The sequence below is a fragment of the Sesamum indicum genome, linkage group LG4 (assembly GCF_026168435.1).
Source record: "Sesamum indicum cultivar Baizhima isolate 11 linkage group LG4, ASM2616843v1, whole genome shotgun sequence".
Lineage (NCBI taxonomy): Eukaryota > Viridiplantae > Streptophyta > Magnoliopsida > Lamiales > Pedaliaceae > Sesamum > Sesamum indicum.
Genome location: NC_142660.1, coordinates 18978048 through 18994439, shown reverse-complemented (window position 1 = coordinate 18994439; position 16392 = coordinate 18978048). Strand labels below are relative to the sequence as shown.

At 35.9% G+C, this 16392-nt stretch overlaps 1 protein-coding gene across 6 annotated transcripts; it reads right to left on the bottom strand.

Moving 5' to 3' along the window:
* Positions 1 to 4097: 4097 nt before the first annotated feature.
* On the bottom strand, positions 4098 to 16119 carry LOC105161066 (uncharacterized). 6 transcript variants are annotated; one of them, XM_011078639.3, is made up of 17 exons: positions 15898 to 16049; positions 14671 to 15145; positions 14149 to 14389; positions 13345 to 13625; positions 11370 to 11531; positions 10424 to 11197; positions 10238 to 10329; positions 9562 to 9624; positions 9393 to 9481; positions 9233 to 9307; positions 8541 to 9026; positions 8379 to 8441; positions 8083 to 8157; positions 7848 to 7915; positions 7698 to 7755; positions 5258 to 5477; positions 4098 to 5017 (listed from the first exon to the last, which is right to left on the bottom strand). In XM_011078639.3, the coding sequence occupies exons 2-17, from the start codon at positions 15060 to 15062 to the stop codon at positions 4362 to 4364; spliced, it is 3795 nt and encodes a 1264-aa protein (XP_011076941.1). In that variant the 5' UTR covers positions 15063 to 15145; positions 15898 to 16049; the 3' UTR covers positions 4098 to 4361. The 6 variants fall into 6 exon arrangements, with proteins under 6 accessions (XP_011076941.1, XP_011076938.1, XP_011076937.1 ...); XM_011078636.3 differs by having other exon boundaries at positions 8379 to 9026; positions 15991 to 16119; XM_011078635.3 differs by having other exon boundaries at positions 8379 to 9026.
* Between the last annotated feature and the right edge of the window lie 273 nt (positions 16120 to 16392).

Sequence of the window (16392 nt, the reverse complement as noted above, 5' to 3'; positions counted from 1 at the left end):
TCTTCGACATATCCTTCAACAATGGATAAAAGTTTATCAAAACGATCATAAAGGGAAGATATACTTACCTCATTCACCAGAGGATTGTCGTATCTAGTCCCAAACTGTTGAGTATTGGCCCACATGATTGCAATGGGGTTGTGTGTTATGGTTTATTCCAAGTGTCCAATATCTCTTGTTCTAACTATGGCTCGGAAGAAGCGATTCCCATTAAATTTTTCAACTTGTTGCTTGGTTAAAATTTTCGTCCAGTCCTCTCAATTTCGAATTAGATTCAAGTTCACCTGTAAGAGAAGATTTTAGTATTAAACCAAGTAAAAAAAAAAAAAATAAATCAACTAGAAAAGAAATCTTCTTAAAAACACCAATCCCCGGCAACGGCGCCAAAATTTGATGAGTGTCGAAGTCACCAAAAATAATTCCTACTACACTTGTGAAAGTGGGAGTAGGGTCGATCCACAGAGATTGGCTTTAAGTTGATTTCTTTGAGAAAATAGAAAATAATGGGGGGAAGGTTGTGATAAATAGAAGTGATCAAAAACTAAATAATTAAAAATACCTGATAGAGATATGAGAGAGAGATTTCCCGGTTAAGGCTAGGATTATGCTTGATTCTCGTGAGTTGATCATTGATGCAAGAATAACACATGTATGGACAAATAAACCAGTTATGGTCGTTGGTACGACCTAACAACCTCACCTTTCCTTACCTTTTCGTTAGCCAAGGTACGACCGTTGGCTAGATCTCTAATTAACAGACAACCTTAGGAACGTCCACAAGATTTAATCTATTAACAGCATTAAGAATTAGAAAGGCTTGATTCTAATCAACAAACTCCTACGAGGACAATTCGTTTAAACTAGATCATGCATTCCCCATAACATAATTAAATACTGTGACATAACTAATCATGCTACGTTGCCACTAAGTATTGAACTAAATAAACAATTACACGGATTTATAAAGTTCAATTAGCTAAGCAAACCTTCTTGATAATGAACAACCGGCCGAATCATTCATAAATCAGATGTTTGTAATTAAAGCACAGAGAATAACATGAATATTTGCTTGACAAGTGTAGAACGCAGATTAGATCTCACAACATAATGAAAATCAAGCAATCACCATACCTTAACCAGGAAATAAGGAATTTAGCCAGACATATTAATGGAAGAACACACTAGAAAGTGGAATTCCATTAATTCCGGTAGTAAAATAAAATAAAAGAGAAGAGATGAACAGAGAATTCTATAGAGTTCTAAGATAAAAACTGAATTGCTTCTAATGAAGAGATCCCCCCTATTTATAATAAAAGTCCCCTACGAATCTAGACGTAGTGGGGGGATAGATACGTGATAAACTCTAAAAAGGTAAATAGATTACAAAAGATAAGCTTAAAAGAATCCTTTCTAAATCTAAACACTTGATTCCTTTATCTCTTGGGGAAATCGTTCGTGCTTATCCTTATCCCGAGTTGACTACTCCATTAAGTGTGGGCACGCTTTGTCAATTTTGCAGAAACGTCCTCGTAATCTTCCTTTTTGCTGAATATGCAATAAAATCACATAATTAGGAATATTTTGGCTTAAAAAGGAAGATTAAATTGCTATAAAATCATTATAATTGCAGAGTTATCAGAACCATTAGCAAATCGAATGGAACGATGAAGTTAAGGAGTGGAATAAGATTAAAAAATTTTGACGCCAGCACATATATGATTAGTTGCTCTAGTATCAACTATGTATGATCGCGAATCAAATACGTCGTGACTAGAAAGTCCTCAAACTTAGCTCTGACTTGAAAGGCTGCACCTCAATCCTTCATTGATAGATCTATGTTTCTCAATCAAAAATTGAGCACATGCTTATATTCATCATTTAGTCCCATCAGAAATTGAATCATCTAATTTGAGATATTCTGATCAATAATCTACTTGTTAACATCACAAGTGCATCCTCCACAAGCATAATTTGGTGTAGGTACCAAGCAAATCAAATCATCCCAAAGGTTTTTTTAATTTTGTGTAATAAGCCATAACTGACATACTACCTTGCGAAAGTGAAGCCATCTCACGTTGGATCTGGTACACCATAGGTCCATTGCTATCCCCATACTAGTGGTGTTAATGCTTCCCCTACCCAGACTTATAATATAATTCAAAAACTCATATCCAAACCCAATGAATATTTTTAGATCCAGGACCAGATCCAGACTCATTATAATAAGCATATTGATTGGATCTGGATTAGTCTCTATCCATGGGGTCTATATACCTAATTTGGACCCAAAAAATATATCTATTTTTTTCTCAATTCAATTAAATTATTACTTATTAATCGATCTACTAGTGTGTGCAATTTTCGGTTAACCAATCGAAAATCGACTAACCGATAATTTGGTTCAAATTTGGTTAATTTTTGTTAAATTTTGGTTATTCTGTTTGGTTTTAATTTTTTATGCTAGTTAACCGAATACAGAATTTTGAATAATTTTGGTTAATTTGGTACAAAAATCAAATCAAACTGAAATAAATTTGATTTTGAACGAACCCACCGAATATTTAGGTGGCGTATTGACCGTATTTAAATAATTTAAGATACCATAACATTATGTATCATGTAATTCTTTAACTATGTACATGTTTTAAATAATAAATAATTAATAACAAAATAATTAAGATATAACTATATTATCATGCTCGGTATATTGTCTAATATCTCTTAATAGGCAATATTATTTGTTTGAAAACTTGAAGTGATCAAAATAAATTTTAATTTTTTTTAAAATTAAACTCAATTGTCATTAAATATGTAGAATTTGATATTTTCATAAAATTATTTTGTAAATAGTACAATAAATGATATAATATTTTAAAAATTCTATAAAAATAATTATTTGTGAATTGATCTCAATAATTCTAAATTTATTGATAAATTATGTAAAAAATAAAAATAAAAAAGAAACAAATTTAATTTAATCAGTATGATTTACAAAAATAATGGATAAAAACAATGAATTTGTGATGGGTGTTGAGACTACCAAAAATAATTCCTACAAACACTTTTGTAGAAGTGGGAGTAGGATCGATTTCTCAGAGATTGACTTTAAGTCGATTCCTTCAAAAATAAAAAATAATTGGAGGATTTTGATTGTGAAGAGGAATAAAAATAAAAATTAAATTAAATTAAAGAACTAATAAAGTAGTAAGCAGATACGATTAGCCAAACTAGCCTGGAGGCTTCACTCTTTAAACAGTAAACTAACCCAGCGATACCTAGAAATGAAAGCAATATGGTCATTCAGCAAGTAAGCATATTCAACAACCCCCAGAGTAATTCGGTTTCAACTTGAGCAGAATGAATTTTATATATTCAACCTGTTCATCACCAGCCGCTATAGTAACTTGCAAACTTTCATATGCATTACTACCCAGAGCTTCCAGGCACTGCGTCACATTTAGAAAATTTACGGTACTTGCGTGTATTAACAATCAAATACATACCAATAAACTCAGAGCGAAGACCATAACAATGTAATATACTAGAACAAGTAAATAGCTTCTGTTCTACATAAAGCAAGCCAATTGCGGAGGTGGAACCAAATTTGCTCCACATCCTCTTTGGTGGGGCTAAATTCTGAAACAAATATGTTCACTCAGAGGATTCTAGGTGCTTTTTATAAAATGAGACTGAAGTACAACTGGACATCATTGTGTATTATTTGGGCATTGTCACAATATTCTGTGAGTAGTAACTCCTAACCAGCAGAAGAAGATATCTGACTAGGTGAAAAAGGAAAATGTGTGGAAAATGGTGATAGTAAAAAAAGACATTTAAATTAATCCCAAGGGCAACAGAGAAAAAGGACAGTGAATAAATACCTTGCCGACAACCACGATCATCAACGAGGTCGACTGCTTGTATACTGATTCAACAGATAAAGAACTTCAGGCCACCCTTAATTGTCCTTCCAAAAAAATCTGAAATGGCAACTTGATAAGAGACATATGGTGCCGTGGTATTTCCAAGAAATTTCATCTGGAAAACTATATTTGTCCCACATTTCCATACACAAAGTTTGAAACAATGCAATCATCTAACAGAATGCCATTGAATATTTTTATACTTCTTACTAGGAAAATTTCTGAATTACATGACCTATAAGGAGTTTCTGAACAATTTTCCTACAGTATCGTAAAAGAAAAGGGAAAAAAATGCATAATTACAACTGCCATTAGGCCAAGACATAAGGTGGAGAAACCCAGGCTATTCCCAACCCATAGAAAAAAAAAATGAAACAGAAAAAGCGTCATCCTCTAACCAATTAAGTTTTTCACAAGCTGTACAACAAGGTATCATGATCAAAACATATTTAATTCGGAGAGGTCATCCATGGGTATGTCGAGGCCAGCAGTATCTTGGTCCACCCCCTCCACTTCAAAATTGAACCAAGAATTGAAATCCTGTGGTGCACCAATTTCAGAATCTAGATCTTCAATACCATCTATGTCATTAACAGGCAAATTAGGGAAGTCCACACTTTCCTTTATCTCTTTTGATGACACTGAAGGGGCATTACCAGAAGATACGAATCTAACATCTTTTTTTCTGTTGCCACTATTATTGGCTGATTCACCAGAACCACTAGCTGAGGGAAATAAAGAATTTGTTGTATCTGTAAATTTATTGACAAATGCGCTTCCTGATGTAGAAAGTTGAGCTGTTTTCTGTTTTGGTTTTGATTTTGTCTTACGCTCACCCTTGGAGCCACCCATAGACAACCGTCCAGCCTTGGCAACAGCATTTTTAGTTGAAGCATCCCTATCTCTATCTCTTTCACTTCTTTTTCCCTTTGCACCACCCAAAATGCCTAATGAGGCTCTAAAAACAGCACCACCAACAACATCATCAAGCAATACTTCCTTTTTCTTTCCTCTATTTGACATTGGCCCATTTTCAGAAATGGCCTGATCAGGTTGATGAATTGAAGTCTCTAAAGCATCTATAGAACTCCCATCTGCACAACCATAAAGAATCCTTATAAGTATTTACACATAAACTATATGAAGCAAATCCGGAATGACATGGACCAATAACGTAAAACTAAAATGCAAGATGCTTCTAAGAGGTTAAAAATAAATAATAGAAGATTATGGTATCATATTCAAACAGAACCCCAAGCATATTATAACTGCTGACACTGCGCTGATACAAATATCATCTAATGGCGGCTTCATTTTAAAGATTCTAGGCTTACCATTACCAACTGGCAGGTTAACACCAGAAAGTAGCTCTCTTTCAGCAAACTGAGGAGGTGCCGCATAAACAATCTCCCGGAATGCAGGCTCGGAAAAACAACTTGCTCCTGAATCTTCAAATTTACGGCACCTTGCAAGTGTCCTCTTGGCAAAAGCTAAAGCAACTTGTTTCGACACCTTAGGAATCCCAAGTTTAGATGCAATGCTTCCTCTAGTTGCCTGTCAATCATTCCAAAAAACATTGCACTACTGAGATATGAAGATAGCTTCGAAATTAACATTCAAGAATAAGAATAGGTGCAGCAAGTCTAACTGATAGACTGGAAACAAAAGTTCAAAATTTATAGTGGAGAACTCATTTTGTCAAAACTTCCAGGTGACAGAAAACATACTGGAACCCATTTCCAAGCATAAGTTGCCATTAGGCGGACAAGGACAAAACCAGGTGTCATCACCCAAACCCACCCAAAGACATGCCATAACTGAAGTTGCATGAAGTTGGGCATGGGTGGGGGGTGGGTGCATGGAGTCGTGGGAACGTGAACAGGAGAGCATCAAAATTTCTAAAATTAAGGAGCGGAGCCCCTATAGAATCTATTAGAACACCTCTCCCATCTTTGAAATAAAATAAAGGGTTAATTACAATTACCTCTTGGGAGTGAGAATAATTACATAGTATACCTCTCCCCTTTCCCAAATTACAAAAACATCACAGTTATGTTCCACCATTAAAAACCCCGGCAAAACTACATTACCATAATTAAAAATGAAAAAATAAAAATAAAAGTATAGATGGTCAACTATAACAACCACCTTCGTGAGTTACAGACTCTACTCCTTTTAAAAATTAAAAAAAAAAAACCTCCTCTTCAAATTTACAATATTTCCATGCTAAGCCCTTTCAAGTTTATAACCTGTACATGCCTCATCTCTAATGTTAAAAAATACAAGGTATAATTGTTCTCTATCTAATCCTAGAAGGGAGGTAACTGTAAGATTTTGTTTATGTTGGGATGTTATGATTGTTTTCTGAAACTAAGCAAGGTTCTTTACAAAATTGTAAATGAAGATTGTGTTAACTTTATGTCTACTTATTCCATATGTTAATTATAGCAAAGTCCTGAACATCTACAACAATGGAGTTAAACTATTACATCAACAAAGGAGAACACTCACTAGTTCAAAGAAGTGAGGCTTAAGTACATGATTCTATAAAATCATTATATATCGAAAAATATTTAAAGAGCTACAATTACAAGATAGTGTTAATAACATTAATTTAGTCTAATTTCAGCTGCAATACAAAAATTCAGTATGTGACTCAATTAGATGAAAACATTGGTTGTTTTTACACATGAAGACCTGAAATAATCATAAGCCTGAATGTGGCATCCAACAAGTACATAATACAAACAATACCACCTTATGATTGGACCCTTGCACATTTTATTTCATTACAAAAACTTCCCTCCGAGTTTGACAAATTTTCAGAGAATTAAGTTAATGTTTGGATAGATCATCATTTTTTGTGGAAAACCCTAGAGGGTCAGTCATGTAAACTCTGTAAACTTGGAGGAGTAAGTTTTAATAATTCCAAAAGGAGGAATATAGTTTGTAACTATTTCACAGAGCGACTCTATAGCACTTTTAGAATTGACAATGACAAGCCCAAGTTTGGTTTCATATGCATATGTGCCCATAAATTTAGGTACGCTCAATATAGTAAAAAGTAAAGAGAGATAAACGAAACCCTCCTAATGCGACCTAAACTAATAACTGGTCTTCCCTCCATCTCCACCATTTCTTCCTCCAAGTGTGTGTATGTTGTTCTGGGGAGGCATCTTTCACTCAGTCCCACCATTTACAACCAATGGAAGGGGCATGTGACATGTCATAAATGTTTTCCATGCTTACATTTTGGGGTTCGAAAGCCAGTCCAGGCAACATCTAGGATAAGCTTTTCTTGTATCAGCCTCGTCTAGATTCATGGTTCAGTTTTAAAGTAAAAGGTGAAGAAGAGGACCTAAACGAGATTGAACGGCAAGGAGTAAGAAAGGTCTACCTAATTCCAATTTACAGGGAGCTCAACTCAGCCTAAGTGTAATGCATTTTGTTTATAACCTCCATTTTTTACCCTCCCTATTAGATTTTATTGTAAAAAGTTAACCATCTTTGTGGCAAATTTACTTTTGTTATGACAATACTTGAATTTGATATGCTAATGTCAATTACAAATTTCTATAGACAGACAAATTTAACACAAAATAATCTAATGATATTCCTCACTGCATTAGCAGCATTCAGTAACTTCTTTATCCGGCTTTCTATAAGCATCATAAAATTGATGGACACATCCAACAAATATTAATTCACATGAATGTACAGTTTCAGGGGTGCTGAAGTTCTGCAAAAGAGTGATCCAGAGTGCTTAATACTAACCAAAAGTTTCTTGTATGCCAACTCAAGAAGTTTGTCCATTGCAACCTGCTCAGGGTCCCTGAGGCACAATTAAATTATATTTGTCATAACATGTGGTCACACAAAATTTGAATGGTCATGAACAATGTCCAGTTATTTAAGTAATTTTACCGTCCAATATCCTTTCCTTCTTGAATAGCTGTGTGTACTTTGTCCAGGCGTGCCTTCTTCTTCACAATCTATAGGTTTGAACATAGACACGAAATGAATATATGAAGATCATAAAATATTGCAGAATATTTACAAGAGAGAGAGGATTGGTTGGGGGAGTAACGAAGAGACTTCAAACATAAATCAAAAGAAAAAAGTAGTAATCAGAATGGCCTGACGCAACATCACTGATGACCTGTTCAAGAAGTTCCCTCTCTAGCTGAGCAAGTTCCTGGTTGATGACCTCATCTTCTTTATCATCCAATGCAGGCTGTATTAAAGAAACCAAGAATAAAGTACCAGGATTAAAACTTACATGAATAGGAAAAGATAATTGAAAATATAATATTTGTACAAAAGCTGCTGCGGTTAAATATAAGGGAAAGTCATTCAGAAAATAACAAATTAGTTCTATACAAGTAGGCATAGGATAGCTGGAACTTATGGCAAAACCATATACTTAAGTCGCAATCTCCAGAATCTGAAACTTACCACGGCTTCCAAGAAGAGGCCAATGCTCTGTAGTTCTAGTACAAGTTTTTGTTCAAGACACATCTGCTCATATTGAAAATTAAAGTTAGGAATGCCACCATTATTTCCGTGTAGACTTTGTGGAGCATAATCACATCTGGAAAGTGTAACTAAGATTTCAACCTCTGAGTGCACATATCCGCCATCCCTTTGCTTCAGCTCACCATTACATATACCATCTGGGACACTAGGACTCCTAGGGATGTCTCTATTCCCATTACAAGGAAAAATTTTATGTGCATTACCATTTTGCCAAGTTTGAACACCAAATACTGGCTCAGAAGAGTCTAGCCTGTGCATAGGTTTACTGTCATTACCAATGAGGCATGAGTCGTTAACTGAACTCCTTCGCCCTCCAAATCCAGTTTCTTCACATTCTTCAATTTCATCTTCCACAATGAGAGCCGATAGTACCCTTTGATAAAGTGGTGTAACTATGTTGAATCCTTTCTCTGTATCAGAGCATCCATATAGAGAAGAATTGTGCATTTGTTCAACAAACTCCACTTTATCAGAAGAAGACTTCAATTCATTTTCATTTTTCATGAATCTATTTCTTCGGCAAGAAAAGGAGTCAGATGCTGTCATTTCTTCATGGCAATAGTTATCCTGGTAAAAGATAAGCAAGCTTTTAATATGAGATGTAGCAGATCATTAGAGACTAATTAATGCCAATGAACTTGTTCGCCCAATGATTTTGAATTTAAAATATTCCAAAGACAAATAGCGCATCCAGAATAACTTCTGGACCCAAAAGGTAGTTTTGGAAGAGTGGTCCATGTGCAAGATAAAACGAAAGAATGCAAACTACAAACCAATTTCGCTTGAATAGAATTGCCATTGCTACAGTTCTTGAACAAACTGGCACACGATTCTTCAGCCAATTTCAGCTGATCAAAAAGGGAAAAGAAATTATTAAATATAAACTGACTACAAAAATTGGATAATCTACTACATAACCAATGAAATAAGAACCTGTTGTGATAAGTATGATTTGTCATCTGCCCCAACAGAAGCAAATAAGGCCTCAATTGTCTTCCAGAATGTGCTCGAACATGCATCAACTGCATAAGATAAAAGATTCAGTGAGTCATAGAGAGATGATATCTGAGAAAGTAACCAAAGATTGATTCCAGATGCATACTGCTAGAACTACACGCAAGATTAGCCGCTGTCAAAAGCTCTTCCCGGTCATCTTCTGATTCCCCTGAAAAGTAACTAAATCAGTGTGGGTTTTGTTTCTCCCCCCAAAGTTAACCAGTGTGGTTTAATGACTACAAAATTTAAGAAATACAAAGGTTTTGAGTTTCTTTTTCTTCTTTCTTCTGCTAGATAAACATAGTTCACACTGGCCAAAGCAGAAGTGGTCCGAATCCAACATGATGAAACAGCTTTTTATATGAAAGTTTAATTAACTCAACAAAAGCAAGTTTTCCACAATGTCTATGAACTATATCACCTTGGTAACTGGGAAATAAAAGACAAGAAATGGAATGCAGACTTTAAACTTATTCTAGGATAACATATAATCCAACAAAATCAGCAAACGGAAAGGGCATATCGATAACACCCTAAAAAGAGATCAGACCTACATATGCAATTAGTAGCAGATCCACAGTCAGACCATCACAAAGTTGACTACTGATAAAGTGCAAAGACTTACAGCAGACCAACAAAATTCCATCGCTACCAATCCAAAGTGAGTTATTAAACACCAATATGAATAATATTCTAATATTGCATTGCCATTGATAGCACAGAGGGCAAGAAACTGAGAAAAGCTATGTCCAAAAACTGTAATGCACCATTTAAAGGTTTACCACTACAATCAGGGGAACCCCCATTTGCCATGTGGCCAAGACGAGAAAAGCCTTTGCGATCTGATAGCTTCTTCAGAGGGCGGCCAGACTTGCTGCAATAGTTACAAAATATTTCATGTGTGAAAAGGTGGAACTTACGAACATAAATAACAGTCAGTTTAATCCACAACCAGAATTATCCAGTACCTTCCACTCTTGTCAGAGCCAGACCTCGCATTTCGAAGAGGCTTGGTTGGCACCACATTATCCAATTTTTCTCTTGTCGGTGAAATGCTAGTCCTAGAAAATGGTGAGACCCTTCCAGTTCGTCCTTGTCTTCTCACACCATCACTAATTTCTTCTTTGATCATAATTTTATTCTTCTTTATAGGAATTGCAGATGGCCCAGCACTTTGACCAGCATTAGCAGTCCTTTTGTCTATATCTCTACTGCCCAAGCCTTTATCATTTATTCTACTATCACCCGCACCAGATTCTTCACTTTCAGACAATCTCGCAGGGGATGGAACATTTTCAGGCTTTACTTTAAAATTTTGGTTTCCATTGGGTGCACTTTTGGAGAGAAGAGAAGTATTCATCCCACCAATGCCTACCCGAGGACCAAAATCTGGAGGAGAGTATCCTTCAGATGGCGTCTGTCCTTCATCATGGTTTGATACAGGAATAAGATTTGTCCTCCTTGTTCTAGAGATCTTCTGTGGTCTCTGACCCACCCACTGAGTTATTGGTGGAGAGGATGATCCTGCAGGCATGGCTCGCTTGCGATTGTTAGACCCAGCAACTGAAGAGTTTTTGTTTACACCTTGGGCCTGTTCCCAGCTCTCCAAAGTTCCAGACACACGAGGAGCATTAGCAGCTGAATTAGCTGCAGATGTAGACCCACTTCGTGGTGCCCTTGAGGCCTTCCCTTTCAGTATTGGACTAGAGCACATGGCATGGTTGTCTTCACGATTGTTCAATCTAAAGAATGACCCAGAACAAGCATCAACACCAAAAAATCCAATTAAGGTAAAAGATTTTTTTTTAAAAAAGGAAGAGAAAACTGCTTATGAAACAATCAACAGCATAAGGACAAGTTGCTAGGATGGTCACTATCAATTTCTAGACTCACGAGGGAATCAAAGGTACATACTTCACATTTACTTTTCCCAAGGCTCGCTCCTTAATTGGTCCGCCAGAAAGATCTCTTGAGAGCATTGATTTTTCTTGTTCATTTTTGAAGGTTACACGAGCAGTAGAACCAGCAGGAGATGGCATAGGATCTAATTTGTTCCCGGCACCAGAAGCTCCTGATCTGTGTGGAAAATTTTTCAAGAGTAAAAACCAAACCCTTTTGACACTAAATCAAACAACCAATCCAACAGAGTTCTTTGGAACAAAATTATGCCTCAAGTCAGGAATACCCCATCCGCTGGATAACACCAAGGTCAGCTCCAACAAATTATCCAAAAAAATCAATTTGTAGTCTTACACACCCAATTAGATGAAACTACAGGTACACTAGGTATAGATAAAGATAGCTTCCACTCATCAAGATTGGACACAACTCTAGTGCAATGCAGCGATAAGCTTCTTAATCTAGAGAAGAAAATCAGTTTCGGAAACAGCATGCATGTAAATATACATAAATTTAAGACTTCGGACTGAAAGAACCAACAAACTCAGCAGGAAGAATCATTTTTCCTGCGGCCATTACAAATATACACTAAGGATCCAAAATTTGTTACACATAACTTAAATAATCTCCAACGGAAGTTTCTCCATAAGAAGTTGAGGTAAATCATGCACCAAAAACTAGCAGTTAAAAATTAACCAAACTAGAAGAATTTAGATCCAAGAGCTATGAGCTAAAGATTTTCAAGCTTGATTAATCAACTTAAGCAAACCAATTTAGAACACCTTCGGTTATGAGAGAACCATTCATTTCTTTGATTCCTAGATAAGTTTTTATATAAGAAAACTAAAACAACCTGATAGTTTCAAGATTAAAGAACTTTTCACCCACTCAAAAGATTCAAGCTGTCATCCAAGGTGAAAATTATGAATCCAAAACTGGTCCATCTTCAAATAAAGACAGCATTGTGGAAATTGCATGCACAGCAGAATGGATGACCAGATGCACACTGCAAAAAGTTTCCAAAAGGTGTCTATCTTTCTTCTTCTTTTGTTTTTTTTAAACTGAAGTACGCACCCACTCACACACGCTCCCAGCGGGTTTTGAGCACAGCACCTCAACTATTAAATGTTGGGTTCTCAACCATTGGTGTGTATCACAAGGTATCTTTAATGCAAGGAATTTTGAAAAGATTTTTACAAACAATTAAAACGGCCTCCGGGCAAGTTGTTCTCAGGAAGTTGAGCAAACCATGCACAAAAAGATTGGCATTTAAAACTAACCAAACTACTTGAATTCAACTCAAGATCTCACTTAAAGCTTTTTCAGTATACTTAAACAAACCAAGCGTCCGCAATATCTACCATCCTATAGATTATCGAGTTCACTTAAATTCAACTCAATAAGCTAATGAATGATAACTTATATTGAAACTCAAAGCTATATAACTGCAACCAATGCTTGCTCCTGAGATTGGGTACAATCAAATCAATTTTGGCTAGATAGGCTAAAAATTAAATCAAGCTCAAACACAATTTAAGCTTATTAAGAATTTGATACCAAGCATGAGACAATTTGTACTTTCCTCGTTAATCATTCAGACTCCTATATAGTCGATTGAGGTAGTGCACCTCTATAAATATATTAAGCTCTATACTGCTGTTAGATCTGAAAAGAAGTCAGAATTAAACCACTTTATCATTGTTTCCAAGTGTTCCAGATAATGATTCTCAGACCAACCAAAGAAGATGTCTAAAAGAAGCATCATAATTTTCCATACGATTAGCTCCACTCATGAGCCAAGGATGCCACCAAAATGGATGCATGGGTTCTAAAAGATCAGCTCCATTTTTAAAACCCAGGAAATCAGCTACAATCTACAATCATGTCACTAATGATAATACACTAACGCCATGCAAAAAGAATGAAAAGAAACCAGCCAACACAGTTACAGCAAGAAATACAGTTTGGTTTCTACAATGAACTTACTCACCTGAAACCATGGATGGAATCACTCGATTGCAAGCTAGATTCAATAGTAAGCTTATGATGCATAGTTCGTTTCACTTCCCCATCATTGTCAACAGATCTTGAAAATACAGCACCAACAGAACGTTTCCTTTTCATTTTCTTGTCCCAGCCTTCTCCACCAGCAGGTAACCTCCTGTTTTTTTCCTCCACCATATCAGAATCTGCATTATTATCTTTAGGCATGTCTCTTTCTTTTGTTGCCATCAAAGGCTGCCGCAGGACCCCATTATTCCTGCATTCTGCCTGAAAGTTGGAAAAAACAATTATTTTTGGATATAAAGAAAATGAAATAGGGAAAAATCCCTCCCACATAATTATTGATGAAACTTAACTAGCAAAAATGCAATTAAATAGGCAGAAGGATATCTAATTGGAACTAGTTTTTACTGCATGCAAAGAATTGTAAGATATCTATTGGATTTCTCACATGAAGTTACTGTTAACATAGTGATAGAGCATCAAGAATATTTCCCTAATTGTCTACACTTAAGCTTTCACGTATTAAAAGACACAATGAAATTGAGAGCTTGGTGTGCCTTATGGCACTTAAATACAAAATCAGCATTCTTTTCTATAGCCCTCCTGACCCCTATTGACAGAGCTGTGTTGCAATGAAGCAGAATTTAGCGGCATTAGGTAAAACCTATAAAGAACAGATGTAATACTCTAACATATTTGCAGCAAATCTTCTATTGTCAGATAGGCAGTAACATCTTGAAAATTAGCCAATCAGGAAATGTTAAAAAAAAATTCTATTTATACAAACCCGAGTTTCTGCCACAGATGTACGCAACCTCTTATTCAGACCATTCTTAGGCCGATCTTCAAATTTCTGACTTGCTAATTCGGAAGGGTTTCGATGTATCTGAGATCCAATCTTCAAGGTTGAACCACTAGATCGCTCATTCATCAACAGCTCATTCCGCTGCTGCTGCTTCTTATAAGGCATGGCCTCAAAAAACTTGTTTAACTTGTTTAAATGCTCATCCAACTTTTTCACTCTACCGCTAGTCAAAGGAAGAATATGTTTCAGAATATACAAAAAGAAAGTGACTAAATCACAGTATGTAATGAAGGTGACTTAGATTCAAATAATCCTAAGCATCAAAGGTTACAAGTGATCAAGTTAGCATAAATCTCAACAAATTATTATACAAGCAGGAATGTGCAAGGTAAAATAAAAATATTTGTCCTTTTGAATAAATGGCCCAGAATAAGAGGATCTTCCTCAGATCCTATCATCAGGAATATTTCCAAAAAGAGTAACTATGGCGAGGTAAAAACTTACCTGGCTTTAACACAAGTATCCGCGACACTGGCTCTCAATCGTTTAAGTTCCTCAACAGCCACTGGAGGTGAATTTCTTTCTTCAGAATTGCTACCAACAGAAAAACCCAAAACCCTCCGTAAGTCACCAGATCGTAAATATTTTGGATCACCCATAACAATTGGCTCCAACATCAGGCATTGAGATAATGAGGGAACATCTCCAGATGAGGTAGCACTCCCCCTAGAATTTAGCTTCGCAGAAGCAAGATTCCTACTCTCTGAAACCTCTCTGAAACTTGAAGACCTACCCAAAGCCTGAGCAGAGTACCCCCTCTGCCCATTTTGGTAGTTCCCTGCAAAATTTGAGTCAGGACTAGCTGATGTCAACTCAAACCTCGCGTTTCCATCCATTATAAGGGTGAAAATCTCATATCTATGTAGCCCTTTCTCTTCAAAGGTTGTCAGCGACCTTGACAGCTACAAACTGGAAACACCTAGTAGAAACAAGTCATCAAGAGCATCAACAACATCAAATCACATCACAACATATTAGTCGAGCAACTCTAGGAAATTTCACAAGGAATGTTATTTGAGGACTTGCACAATTACTCACGAATAAGTATGGAATACTCATGTTTCCACCTGAAACGTTTTACAGTCAACGGCACTCATATAAAAACAAGGTTTTTAAAAATTTGCATGATCAACAAAATTATTTCTATAAATAGTACACCATCTATGTCCTACCACTGAAAAGTGTTCCCTGTATTTACAAACAAGCGACCAGAAACAGAATTCAACATATGAAAATCCATCAACACACTCCAAGTGCGGACCACGCTCCTCAAAATTTCATTTTTAGAGATTAAAAGCAAAACTGAATGTGAAAATTAACCAGAAACCCAATCCCATTCCTCCGAAAAACACACAGAACAGTTCAGAAAACAGAGCACATTAAAAGCATTACAAACTATTAACACCACCAAACTCTACACACAAGGAGAACGAAATTAACAGGAAAATTCACCAAATTAAGCAAACAAAAGTAGCATTGAAGAGCAAACCAACACGCAACTCGCACGTTAAAGAACTTCAAGGCTTCATCCAAACACTCAAAAACCCTAATTGAGCAAAGTCCAAATTAGGGTTTATCCCTAAATCCCCCATTTCCTCCAAAATTCAACAAATTATACAACTCCCAGTATAATTCAATCACGCGAACTACGAGAGAAGCCCACAAACGCACCTGCATTCATCGATCCAGCGGGATCGAAGAGAAGACAGAAGGGAGAAGGAGGCAGAGAGAGAAAGTAAAAGCACGTAGAGAGAGAAACCGCACCGTAATAAGTTCGTGCGCTCGGATTTTTGAGTTTCTTTTTTGTTGTCTTTTCCTATTTTGTATTATTTTTCTTCCTTTCCGCGTTTTTTTTTCTTTTCATCACTGAATATTTCGGAGTGGGGTCTCTTTGCTAAATTTTGGGGTAAAAATAGGACGCATTGGAGGTACAATTGCCCTAAAATTTAGGGCATTTTTGGTTGTGTGAAAATTTTTTATGAAATCATATATATCTGTATCTATATCTATTTATTTATACTATATATTAAAAAAGAGCATTTGTTGGAGTTTCTTCCTTTTTCTTAATCTATTTTTTATGTTTAATTTATTTTTTTAAGTTTTTTATTTAATTTATAACTCCTATGTTATCTTTTGATAATTATTTCTTTTTTTAATTTTTTTTGT